Source organism: Rana temporaria, chromosome 1, assembly GCF_905171775.1.
Source record: "Rana temporaria chromosome 1, aRanTem1.1, whole genome shotgun sequence".
Classification (NCBI taxonomy): Eukaryota; Metazoa; Chordata; class Amphibia; order Anura; family Ranidae; genus Rana; species Rana temporaria.
In genome coordinates, this window is record NC_053489.1 from 278,733,950 (window position 1) to 278,747,216 (window position 13,267).

General features: G+C 45.2%; 1 protein-coding gene across 3 annotated transcripts in view; it reads right to left on the reverse strand.

Annotated features, from left to right (window-relative positions):
• VPS13A (vacuolar protein sorting 13 homolog A) overlaps nt 1-13,267 on the reverse strand; it is a 466,977-nt gene that overhangs the window by 373,151 nt on the left and 80,559 nt on the right. For all 3 annotated transcript variants that reach the window (XM_040355879.1, XM_040355888.1, XM_040355872.1), the window contains exons 10-12: nt 7,163-7,220; nt 6,562-6,689; nt 5,917-6,023 (exon numbers count right to left, since the gene is read on the reverse strand). In XM_040355879.1, the coding sequence (XP_040211813.1) occupies nt 5,917-6,023; nt 6,562-6,689; nt 7,163-7,220 (293 nt within the window). The remainder of the gene's footprint in view (nt 1-5,916; nt 6,024-6,561; nt 6,690-7,162; nt 7,221-13,267) is intronic.

Below are 13,267 nucleotides of genomic sequence, written 5' to 3' on the forward strand. Positions count from 1 at the left end.
AGCCGCCGATGGCTCTTCCTCACTCGCGTCTGACAGACGCGAGTAGAGGATAGCCGATCGGCGGCTCTCCTGACAGGGGGGGTTAGCGCTGATTGTTTATCAGCGCAGCCCCCCCCTCGGATCGCCACACTGGACCACCAGGGATGCCCACCCTGGAGCACCAGGGTGGGCAAAAAAATAAAAAAAGCTAAAAAAATAAAAAAAAGTCTAAAAAAAAAATAAAAAAAAAACATAAAGAAAAAAGATGCCAGTCAGTGCCCACAAATGGGCACTGACTGGCAACAATCAGTGCTGCCACCCCAGTGTCCATCAGCGCCACCCCAGTGTCCATCAGCGCCACCCCAGTGTCCATCAGCGCCACCCCAGTGTCCATCAGTGCCACCCCACAGTGCCCATCCATGCCCAGTGCCCACCTAGCAGTGCCCATCTGTGCCACCCATAAGTATCCATCAGTGCCGCCCATGAGTGCCCATCTGTGCCGCCTATGAGTGCCCAGTGCCGCCCATGAGTGCCCATCAGTGCCGCCTATGTGTGCCCATCAGTGCCGCCTATGTGTGCCCATCAGTGCCGCCTATGTGTGCCCATCAGTGCCGCCTATGTGTGCCCATCAGTGCCGCCTATGTGTGCCCATCAGTGTCGCATACCAGCGCCGCCAATCAGTGCCACCTCATCTGTGCCCGTCAGTACTACCTCATCGATGTCCATCAGTGCCATCTCATCGGTGCCCATTAGTGCCGCCATATCAGTGCCCGTAATTGAAAGAGAAAACTTATTTACAAAAAAATTAACAGAAAAAAATAAAAACGTATTTTTTTTTCCAAATTTTCAGCCTTTTTTTAGTTGTTGCGCAAAAAAAAAAAAATCGCAGAGGTGATCAAATACCACCAAAAGAAAGCTCTATTTGTGGGGAAAAAAGGACGCCAATTTTGTTTGGGTACAGTGTAGCATGACCGCGCAATTGCCATTCAAAGTGCGACAGTGCTGAAAGCTGAAAATTGGCTTGGGCGGGAAGCTGCGTAAGTACCTGGTATGGAAGTGGTTAAACACTAAACCTGACTCTAAAACTCAACCCTGACCCTAACCCTCAACCAAACACCTAGACTAATACCATAACACCTCCTTAATGCTTAAGTAATACTAAAATTGTACCTTACTCATGGAAGTTTACAAATAATTCCACGAATATACTGAACTCTTATCACTATATTTAGCCTTAAACTAATCACCAATACATGGACCAATTCTGCATACTAGAGTCACCAGGCTTGCACCATTTTAGGCACTAAATGCCAAGCTATATAAAAATTTGTCATTTACACGTGTTGATATTAGCTTGTGGTATTGAGTTCTGTATTCAGCAGAAGAGAAATAAACTGTGAAATATTGGAAAAGCAGCATAAATCTTTACATGTTGGCTGAAATGAGAATACAAAAAAAATGAATGCCCAATATTTCATACATACCTAACAAAAAAGAAAAAACGTTTTACATTTTACTTTTTAAACTAATAATAAAATAAGAAAATTAATATATAAAGAAAAAAAAACTAGACATACTCTTTAATTTCACCTACAAACAACCAATCAGACTTTGTTACTTGTTGTACTAAATATCGAAAATTAAATCAGCCAAAAGATACCTACCGTATATACTCTAGTATTAGCCAAGGTTTTCAGCCCTTTTTTTAGGGCTGAAAATACCCCCCTCGGCTTATACTCGAGTCAGTGTACCAGAAGGGCCGCCAGCGTCCATTGTTTAAAAGTTGCGGCTTCCCCCTGGTCCCTTCCGGTGATAGGCGTTTCCCAGCAGACACTGTGTTCAGTGTTCCACCAATCATGGACGTCTTTTCATCCTCGGACAAGAGAACATTCATGATAGGCGAAACACTAAACACAGTGTCTGCTGGGAAACAGAGTCCGAGGATGAGAAGACGTCAGTGATAGGCTGCTGGGAAACGCCCATCACAGAACGGGACCAGGAGGAGACCGCAACTTTTAAACAATGAAGACACGCTTCCTGATGACGACATATTGAAACGTACGTCGAGGCGGTACGTGAACACGCACAGCACCTTTCGGTCCAGCTGGTTTCTTAACAGTGAGAGGAGGAGCGCATGCTGTAAGTCTCCCCAGCACGGACGCACCTCTACTCGATCCATTTGACCGATCCATCCGACCTATAAGCCTATAGCCTCAGTGCCGGGACAAGGGCACTATCCAAGTAAGGGGCCACTCGGCACTGTGTTTTTAATTTTTCTTTAAAATAAAACGTTATTATGGCGGCATTTTTCTCTTTTTCATTATGCCCTATGACGCTTTAACCTGCTGATCCAAAGGAAACTCCAGGTGTTATAATTTGTCTATGGTGACAACAAGCTCTTTTTGACCTCTTTTCTCACGAGAAAGGTCAACATTTTGCGGTAAGGGGCCAACCTTATATGCACTATTGGGTGTCTTGCATCGGTGACGGTGGAAATCTGCTTATCTTTATTGCATGCTAATGCAGATTGCAAGGAATATATGAATACTCTTCATCCAGTTTTTTATGGACACTGTTTTTCTTGTTTACACCATTTTTTCCTTCATGTACTCAGTATATGTATGGGACTATTGCACTATTGCACTTTTTTTCTATTTAGCATCCTTATTTTATGGATGTGGCACATTGCACATTGTGATATTTCATTGTGATTGTTTTTGATTAATCAATTTTGGATTTTTATTATTTATTGCTTATTTCACTCGCGCCCCGTTTTGTTTTCCATATCTGCATTCTACTTTGAATTTTTGGGGAGCAGCTCATATATTATATTATATTTTATTATTGGCGCGAGATCCTTATCCACAATGAATAGACACCTGCAGCATGTCAAGAATTTCAGGTACACCGACTCGGGCACAGGGAGGCTGCAATGGGCACAGTGAGGTGGCAATGTGCAGTGAGGCGGCAAATGGGCACAGCGAGGCGGCAAATGGGTATTGTTGACCCTCTTTCCGCTTACAGTGGCTGCTGCTTTCTCACCCTAGGCCAGGGGTGCCCAACCAGTGGCCCGTGGAGCCCTCTGATGTGGCCCGCGACCTCCTGCTCTGGGATGAAATAGAATAGAATACTGTTATTAAAGGTCAATTTATTATTATAATCACAATGTATATATGGGCATATTATCTGTTCTGCAATGGTCACTGGGCTGCTTTCAAACTAATCTGCAGATGCAGAGGAGCGCACCTGTGGGTTACCAGCACTGAGCCATACACTTCTGTTATTACCTACAAATTTGGTGAGCTTTCTGAAAGGGCACCAAACCTGCAGAATATGATAGAAGTCTATTGCAAAGTGCAGAAAAAACAAAAAGGTACGCTGCGTTGCACTAGCTGTGCGGGTAAATCACAGCGCATCAGTATGAAAGCAGCCCAACCCAATTAAATCCTCTATTCACCTCTAAGGAGTGGCAGATGTAAACCGACTTGTGTCCTACCTCCAATCTGATCCAGACGTGTCCGTGTCTGCTCTGCATATGCAGAGCGGACATGGACCTGCCATCCGCCCGCTTCGCTGATTGTGGCCCGCAACCAGTTACCAAGTCGCTTAACTGGCCCTCGCACTTCAAAAGGTTGGGCACCCCTGCCTTAGGCTTATACTCGAGTCAATACGTTTTCTCATTTTTTTTGTGTAAAATTAGGTACCTCGACCAGAGCTGTATCCTGGCCCAGGCCTGGGGCAGCATGGAAAGAGTCCCCGCCGGCTTGCGCTACACTGTTCGTGTAGCGCCAGTCTTATGGGGCATACTGGACAGAGGCAAATTAGTCTAGTGCCCCCATAAAGCAGCCGCACTGCTTCCGGCCAGCATTCCGCAACTGTGGGGGGGGGGGGGCGGAGATTCTAATTTCGACTGTCCTATTATCCTGAACCACAAACCTTCCTCACTGTGCTATGTATTATAAACTGAAAAAACCTCAATGGGAATGGGATTTTTAAGGCAACAAATATAGAACAACCAAAGGGTGCAATCAGCGCAAAAAAAAAAAAAATTTTTAAGAATAAACCTCCCCCCTCACAATTGCAAGCTGAACACTGACAGGACAATCACAAAATCCAAAAAGTGAAAAATATATGAGACAATAGTGCAGCGCAATATAAAAATAAAATTAAAGTGCAATGAACACAGTAATTCTAACAATAACAAATTAGTAATAATAATAATGCATAAATAATGCATGAATATAAAAAGTCCCGAAAGTGAAAAAATTCCAAAGAAACAGTGTGACAGCTACTTCAAATCTTCACTGGTGACTTTAACTTCAAAAACAGTGATCCCTCCACCGTTAAGAATGGCTACTCTCACCTTAGGGTATAGACCCCTGTTCTACCAGGCAGTCATACCAGCAGAAATCAATAAACAGATTGGTGCGATGTGTGAATGGCAAACTTCTTAAGTTCAGCAGCATTGGGACCATAGATAAGAGAAAAAACAGATCTAAGTACTCTCTGTTTCAAAATCGGCTTGAATTTATTAAAAAAGGCATAACAGGCTACTCACATTAGCCCAAATGGTAAACGGCAGAAAAGAAATACACACAGCGTGTGTTTTCACAGAGATGGCAGCGAGCGACTTCAGGCTCCTTCCCCCGTGCGCGTTACGTTGTAGCAACTTCCTCAGCGGGGCGGGGCCTTGTACGTCACTAACCTGCCTTAATATAGTCTCTCATCATCTAGGAGAACACCACAGACCGACGTAATTGCGCCGACAAGGACGTCCGGCGTCAGTCAAATGCGGACAACTTTATTGTTCGCGCATGGTGGTTTGCACACAAACGGCAACTCCCAGATAACCAAAGAAAAACAAAAAAATATTAATAAATTTAAACATATACTCCAAGGAATCATCAGTATTTCTACTAATTGATCCTAAAAATAGTATATACTAATAAAAGGTGTTTTTAAAAGGTAATGAATATCGCCATCTTGTGGTCAAATTAGAAAATTCTCCTAGACGACGAGAGACTATATTAAGGCAGGTTAGTGACATACAAGGCCCCACCGAGGAAGTTTTTCAGATATTTATTTGTAAAAAATGTTGTAAACCATTTATAATTTTCCTTCCACTTCACAATTATGTGCCACTTTGTGTTGGTCTATAACATAAAATCCCAATAAAATAAAATTTACATTTTTGCTTGTAATAAATGTAAAAGTATTTAGCGCTGAAAAAAAAATGATTGATGAATAAACTAAAGTTGCAAGCCAGCACCTCAGGATAAATTCAAAAAAATCCCTCAGGAAAAATCATACAATAAAACAGGGTTTACAAACAAGATTTTCATTTCTACTCTGGGAATGAGTTTTATGCTAAGTGACCTACCGTAGGTCGAATTTGTGAGGTGAGAGGCCAATCTGTGTGCAGTAGGGGGAAATCTGGTCACCTGTTATTACATCCACATTGCATGCTGCTACCGTTTGTGATTTCTCACATGCACTAATAGACTCTTTCTAAATTTTTTATGGATATCATTGTGCAATTTTGTCTTTAATCCGTAACACATGTCGCAGTATTAACCGTTTTATATTATATTTGTTTTTTGTGCTGCACTGTTTTATTGTATGACATTTTTGCTTGTAACATGACAAAATGTGGAAAATGTTACAGGGTATGAATACTTTTTCAAGGCACATTATAAAGCTTATAATCTCTAATACAATGGTTAACATAACTAGGACATTAGAAGTTCCAGAAATGCAATTAATACATTTCTAATAGAAAGAACATAAGCTGAACCAAATCACAACACAGCGATAACCTTTGACTGCAACTACCTATGGTGCATTGTTGTCAGGCATTGGTAGCTCAATGTCAGGCGTCGGGGGAAATGTACAGTTATAACAAGCAAAATGAAATTTATCATGGCAGGTCTAACATACCATTTTCTAGTGTTATTATGAACAGGAACATCTGGTCTGTACTTTCTGTATGGAAGATTCCTGGACATCATGTCAATAGATTCAAGAAGCTCCATGACACTATGGTACTGCAGAATAAAACAATAAAACATTACATACTGTGTGTGTGTGTGTGTGTGTGTGTGTGTGTGTGTGTGTGTGTGTGTGTGTGTGTGTGTGTGTTTTTAAAGAAAAAAGCTGTAAGAGTGTAACAATATCAGAGCAATCTAAGCACTACAGAACTTCGCAAAAAGAGCGCAAGTTGCTAAAAGATACTAGTAGTGTGCATCACATCAACAAATACAGTTGCAAGAATAATATGGATTTCTACACAAATTGGTCATAAAATGTGATCTGATATTCATCTAAGTCACAATAATAGACAATCACAGTCTGCTTAAACTAATAACACACAAAGAATTAAATGTTACCATGTTTTTATTGAACACACCATGTAAACATTCACAGTGCAGGTGGAAAAAAGTATGCTAAAGTATGATAAAAGTTTTAAAGAAATGCAAACAGTGCCCTGCGTTGTAACGTGCAAGGCACCACTCATCACCACTCTAATGGGCTAAAACCGAGCGCTTTAGCATGAGACTGGTGGAACATACCCTTAATTCTCACCTGAGGCTTATTAAAATCAACTGCTATGTCCTGAAGATTGACATCAAGATCAATTTTTGGTGAAGAAAAGTCAAACTCTGAACGTGGATTCATACGGAGTTTTGCTCTCCCTGAGATTGGACGGAAAACTAGAGAATAAAATAAAAAATAAATAATATAGTAGATAACTTGTAATGTAGGACAGTAACATATGTTGTCAAATGAAATATCAAATCAGCATTCTCAACAATGATGTGCTGTTTTTTTTTTTCTATCTGGAATTACAATGAACTGCCATGCAGTGGTATTGCTAGAAGGTTTCTGCTACATTGCAAAAATTATAGACTCAAACCAATAAACACAGATGACATTGGTTGATTACTGATGAAATATATATATTAGAATTAGAAAAGCAACCATTTGTTCTACAAAATCACAGTTAATTATATATATTCTGCAGAACTGAATGCAATAAAATCAGTTGTGCAAGAGTGAGGAATAAATTGGTAGCAAAAGGAATGCATAAATTGTGACAAACTTCTGCTGACTAATATGTAAAGCCTTGGACATAAAACTGTCCATGTAAATATGCAAACTGAGTAGCCATTTAGAAACAGCATACCAAAATCATAACCTTCCGGGATCATGTTGTTAGAAGCAACTCCATATTTCAAAACACCCTGCAAGTGAAAATAAAGGTTAATAGATGTTGTTACTTTTAAAATAAAATTACCATCTACATTCTTTAAAAAAACGGTTTAAATAAAACCCCTGTAAATACATATATAAAAAAAATACATGCTGTATGATGGAAACACTATGTAGCTTATATAATGAAAAACATACAATTTAATCCTTCAAAACATTCTTGAAAGAAAAAAATAAAAATAAAGAAAAAAAACTGAAACACTAAAGCCTCGTACACAAAGGAATATGGGGCGGTATTGGCCAGTTCAATAGAAACCGTCTGACATTCGGCCCGTATGTACCGGGCTTTAGGGTGTACTAGGCTTAAGCCAAAAAAGTTGGAGCTCAAGCACAACAGAACCCACAATTATAGATGCATAGAAGGCATAATCTGCCTGTGTAAACAAGGTAAATCTCCATTCTGACAGGGGAGATCATACAGATCCGGTCTTTCTGCTATGCAGGAAGATGGATCTGTGCGTTTCCCCAGTCACACAGTCCCCCATACAGTTAGTAACACATTTAACCTCTTAATTGCCCCCGATGTTTACCCCCTCCCTGCCAGTGTCATTAGTACAATATCAGTGCATATTTTTAGCACTAATTTCTGTAATAATGTCACTGGTTGTCAAAAACGTCAGTTAGGTCTCAGATCTGTCCACTGCAATGTCACAGTCCCACTAAAAATTGCAGATTACCGTCATTACTAGTAAAAACCAAACAATATATGCGTGTTGCCTTTTTATTTTTCAATTTTACCAGAAATATGTATAAGAATATATATCAGCTTAAACTGGGAAAGAAATTAATTTTTTTATATTTTTTTGGGGATATTATAGCAAAAAAGTAAAAAAAAAATATTGCATTTTTTTCACAATGGTCGCCCTTTTTTGTTTATAGAGCAAAAAATAAAAACCCCAGGAGGTGATCAAATACCACCAAAAGAAAGCTCTATTTGAGGGGGAAAAAAGGACATCAATTTTGTTTGGGTACAGCGTCACACAATTTTCTGTTAAAGCGATGCAGTGACGTATCACAAAAAATGACCTGGTGGTTAAAGTAGATCAACCACCTGGTTAGAGCAGATTAACTAAATTCAAATCCACCAAGAATTTTTGGAATAATCTAAGAAGCGCGGTTGTCAAACTGAGTCAAAAATCCAAAACCCATCAGCACAGGCCATTATATACATATCTAGAAGGAAAGTAGTGAAGATTAGGTTTAGACTTTCCCATCGTCTCCTTCCATTAACATAGAAAAGTCAGGTACCCAGAAAACTAACAGTAATGTGCATACAGTATAAGCAGCTTAAGATGATACTATTATGGGAAGATATAGATTTATCTGCCAAACCTTAAAGGGAAAAAATAGGATTTTTGTACTCACCGTAAAATCCATTTCTCTGAGTTCATAGACGGACACAGCCTTCTTTGACATTAGGGTTATGCTTCTTCCTACCAGGAGAGTTTAGGCAGAATTTAACAGCACTTAAAGTGTTAAAACCTTTTCTTCGTGCCGCTCCACCCAGGGGGCGTGGCTCCCCCAGGCATAACCCACACCCTGCTCTAGGAGCCTCAGTCCGTAACAAGCAGTACAAACCAAGGAGGGGTGGGTGCTGTGTCCGTCTATGAACTCAGAGAAATGGATTTTACGGTGAGTACAAAAATCCTATTTTCTCTTTCGTTCATAGACGAACACAGCCTTCTTTGACATTAGGGACGTCCCCAAGCAGTGTCAAAAAAAATAGAGGGGTGGGAAAATAACACAGCAAACCAGGTTACACCCCAAACAAAAACCGGAGTTGCTCAACGGAGAAACTCCAAACATAAACTGCCGCCGTAACACCTGCGGCTGAAGGAGGCATCAGAAGATGCACACACATCCACCTAAAACTTTGAAAAAAGCGTGGATCGACGACCAGGATGCATCTTAACACCGCTGTAACACAGAAGCATGATGCCGGAAAGCCCAAGAGGCCCGATTGCCCTGGTCGAATGCGCCATAACCTGAAAGGGGGGCGCACGCCCCTTTAGGGCATAGGCCTGAAGCACAATCCGTCGGAATCACCTAGGAACGACACGAACAGTGAGTCCGACTTCCGGAACGGAACCGTAACATATAAGTACACTCGTAGGGCCCGAACCACATCCAGAGGATGCAAAGTGGCATTTCGGCCGAGGACATAAGGATGGAAGAACAATGTCCCCATCAATGTGAAAAGCCGAAACGACCTTAGGGAGAAAAAACGGCTGCGGCCGCAGCACCACGTCATCCTTACGGATGACCAAGTAGGGAGCCTTGCAAGACAAGGCCGCCAGATCAGACAGACACTCGTCTGATCGAGGTAATCGCTACCAGAAATAAAATTGTGACAATAAACAAAAAACCTCCCGAATGTCCTCAAAGGGAGCATCCCGAAGCACCGAAAGGACTAAATTCAAGTCCCATGGGGGTAATGGAGGGCGCACCGGAGGGGCCACCTGCCAGACCCCCTGACCCAACGTACGCACCCAGGAGTGCGACGCCAAGGGTCGCTGCAAGTAAAAACAGCCAGAGCAGAAATCTGGCTCCTAACCGTACTTAAGGCGAGAGCCCGAACCACTCCCTGCTGTAAAGACAGCAGAACCCTGTACACCACGTATGTACGAGGGTGCCATTTCATCTCCTCACACACAGAGATGCAGGCCTTCCACGTATGATGGTAAATCCTACGTGAGGTAGACTTCGGTGCACGCAGCACCAGGTCTGGGGTGATCAGGATTGTTGGAATCCCTTCGGCTTCCACTCTGCGCAGCAGGCGAGGAAGAAGCTTCCGTGGAGGGAAGGTGTAAATTAGGCGATAGTGACCCCAAGGAGCCAACGCGCCTGACGCGTCCGCCCACGGGTCCTTAAACCAGGCCACGAACCGTGGCACCTACCGATAGAGACGGGACACTAGAAGGTTCACGTCTGGAGTGCCCCACTTTCGGCACAGACCTGCGGGTGGAGAGACCACCCTCCTTGGCCCAGTGTAGTGCGACTTAGGAAGTCGGCTAGCCAATTCCGTATTCCCGGAATGTACCCGGCCGATAGAGCCGGAACGGACCCTTCGGGCCACCGAAAGGATGTGTGCGACCCCCGTCGCTGCAACAGAACTCCGTGTGCCTCCCTGATGATCAACCTACGCCATCGGACAGGATCCTGACCTGTCGGCCCTGTGGATCCAGGGACCACCTGGCAAGGCAAAGCTTGATTGCTCGGAGCTCCAGAACGTTGAACAGTAGGCAGGGCTCCACCTGAGTCCAGTGCCCCTGGGCTAACTGGGTGCCCCAAGCGCCCCTCCCCAACCGGAGAGGCTGGCATCCGTGTCCAGTGGCCTGCAGAAAAACGACTTTCCGGCCCGAAGCACCGGAAACGCCAGCCACCACACCAGGGGAGACATGATCAGATGACTCAATTGAATCTGGTAATCCAGAGATGACGGAAGCTAGTCCCATCGTGACAGCAATTCCCTCCGTAGTACCCTGGCGTGGAATTGGACATACGGAACCGCCTCGAAAGAGGCCACCAACGGACCCAGAACCTTCCTGCAGAATCGCAGAGACGACCGTTTCTGGGTCAGCAACTGCTGCACAGCAGATAGCAGAGTCTGAAGTTTTTCCGTTAGGAGAAAAACACTCCCGCCCCGGCGGAATCCAGGACTAGTCCCAGGTATTCCAGTCCCTGAGACTGAATCAACCCTGATTTCAGGACAATCCAGAAACCAGCCGGACTCTCGGAGAGCCTGACACACGATAGACACGGCTCCACCAATGCAGAGCTCGAAGAAGCTCGTAGGAGAATGTCGTCCAGACATCCCATGATAACAGCCGGGCCAGTATCGGGACAAGCACCTTGGCGAAAACCCGCCGAAAAGGAAGGACACCAATTGAAAATGGTCCCCCCCCGACCGCAAAGCACAGAATCTCTGGTGCTTTGAGGATATGCGAACATGCAGGTACACGTTCATGACATCCAAGGATGCCAGAAAATCCCCCTGATGGAGTGCCGCTATTACCAAGCGAATCGACACCACCTGAAAGTTTGCACCTTGACAAAACAAACAAGGGACTTGAGGCCCAGGATTGACCGGGCCCCATCCTCCGTGGGGACACAAACAGAATGGAGTAAAACCCCTGAGACCGTTCCAACGAGGGAACTGGCACAATCACTCGCCTGACCAGAAGATCCTGGACAGCCCCTGACAGAGCCAACCGGCGAACCGGAGGAGGCCGGAGGGAAAAAAACTGTTTGGCAGACAAGAGAGAAACTCAATCTTGTACCCCAAGGAAACCACTTCGCAACCCCAACGGTCGGAGAGGAGAGACCTCCACCGAGCCACGAATGTGCGAAGCCAGTCTCCCACCCGAGACACGGGCGGGAGCAGACCTTCAGGCGGAAGCAGGTATGTCCGCAGACTTGTTAGGCATGCTGCCCCGCGGCGGGGGTTTAAGCACCTTGTAGACCTACCCCCCACCGCACAGGGCGGGCGAAAAAACGCTCGGAGGTAGTCAAGGAGGGTCCTTGCACATGGCGAGGTCCCTAGCCCTTCCCAGACTGTGGGAACAGCATGCGCTTACCACCCGTGGCATCCTCAATGATGCCATTCAGGGAAGTCCCAAAAGGACCGTTCACCCTTAAAGGCCATCACCAAGGCCTCCTTAGAGGACTAGTCCGCAGACCAGCTCTTCAGCCACACAAGGCGGCGCAGAACCACTGCATAGACGGAAGCCCCATGGCCACCTCGCAGAGAAATTTCTGACCCTGAACAAATTGTTCAGCCAGGTCCCTAGAGGACTCGGAAGCGTCCCCTTCTTCCAGCTCCTGCAGCAGGAGCTTCGCCCTTTCAGTCGGGGCCTGTGCCACCAGGGCCCCGGCCAGAGCCGCCCTCACCGCCGAACCCACCACCGCGAAAAGGGAGCGGGCCACGGCCTCCACTCTCCTATCAGCGGGATCCTGAAATGCAGGAGCCCCTTCCACAGGCAACGTGGTGGCCCTGCTCAGTCTGGACACAGGGGGGTCCACTGGCGGAGGAGAGACCTACTTTTTTTAAAAAGTCCCCCTCAAGGGGGTAATGGTTTGCAACGTTTTTTGACAAACTTTTTGCGGTGCATCCCATTCCTCGTATAACATATTGTCCAAATAAGGAACACAAGGAAACATTTTAGCGGTGCGTGGCGGTCTGCGGAATCCAAAAGGTACTGACACGGCTGGTGTCTCCACCACATCCTCAATTTTTAGAGTCTCACGCACCGCAGAAACAAGAGCAGCAGCAGAGTCATCCTCACTATCCATGTGGGTTAAGCCCGCAGCGTCTGACATAACAGAACCAGAAAACAGCAATTCTGCATCAGAGACATCCCCAGAAACAGGCTCAGGGAGGGGGTGCCTTTTACCCCCCATCCGGACACTAGCTTCTTCAAACCTGGCAAGAAACCCAGGACAGCCAACATAACAGGTGTGGCAGGGGAAAGGGCGTTAAGGGTTAACTCAGGCGTTGCTGGATAGGGAGACCTGGCTTAGGTTCCATAGTGTCAGCCCCGTGTCACCCACCCTGCAAAGCAGGACAAAAACCCAAACTGGTCACCTCCTTGCTGCTATTGCAGAGTATGGGGGCCCCTGGTACTCACCACCCCACCCAGCTGCAGAGAGAGCTGAAAACCTGATGTGCTGGCTGTGATGTGTCTGTCACCTCAGGGAAGAATCACAGCGTTTCACGGCACTAAAACTGTCACAAGAGACCAGAGGCTGTGCTGTGTCTGTCACCTCAGGGAAGAATCACAGCGTTTCACAGCACTAAAACTGTCACAAGAGACCAGAGGCTGTGCTGTGTCTGTCACCTCAGGGAAGAATCACAGCGTTTCACAGCACTAAAACCGTCACAAGAGACCAGAGGCTGTGCTGTCTGTCACCTCCGGGAAGAATCACAGCGTTTCACGGCACTAAAACTGTCACAAGAGACCAGAGGCTGTGCTGTGTCTGTCACCTCAGGGAAGAATCACAGCGTTTCACAGCACTAAAA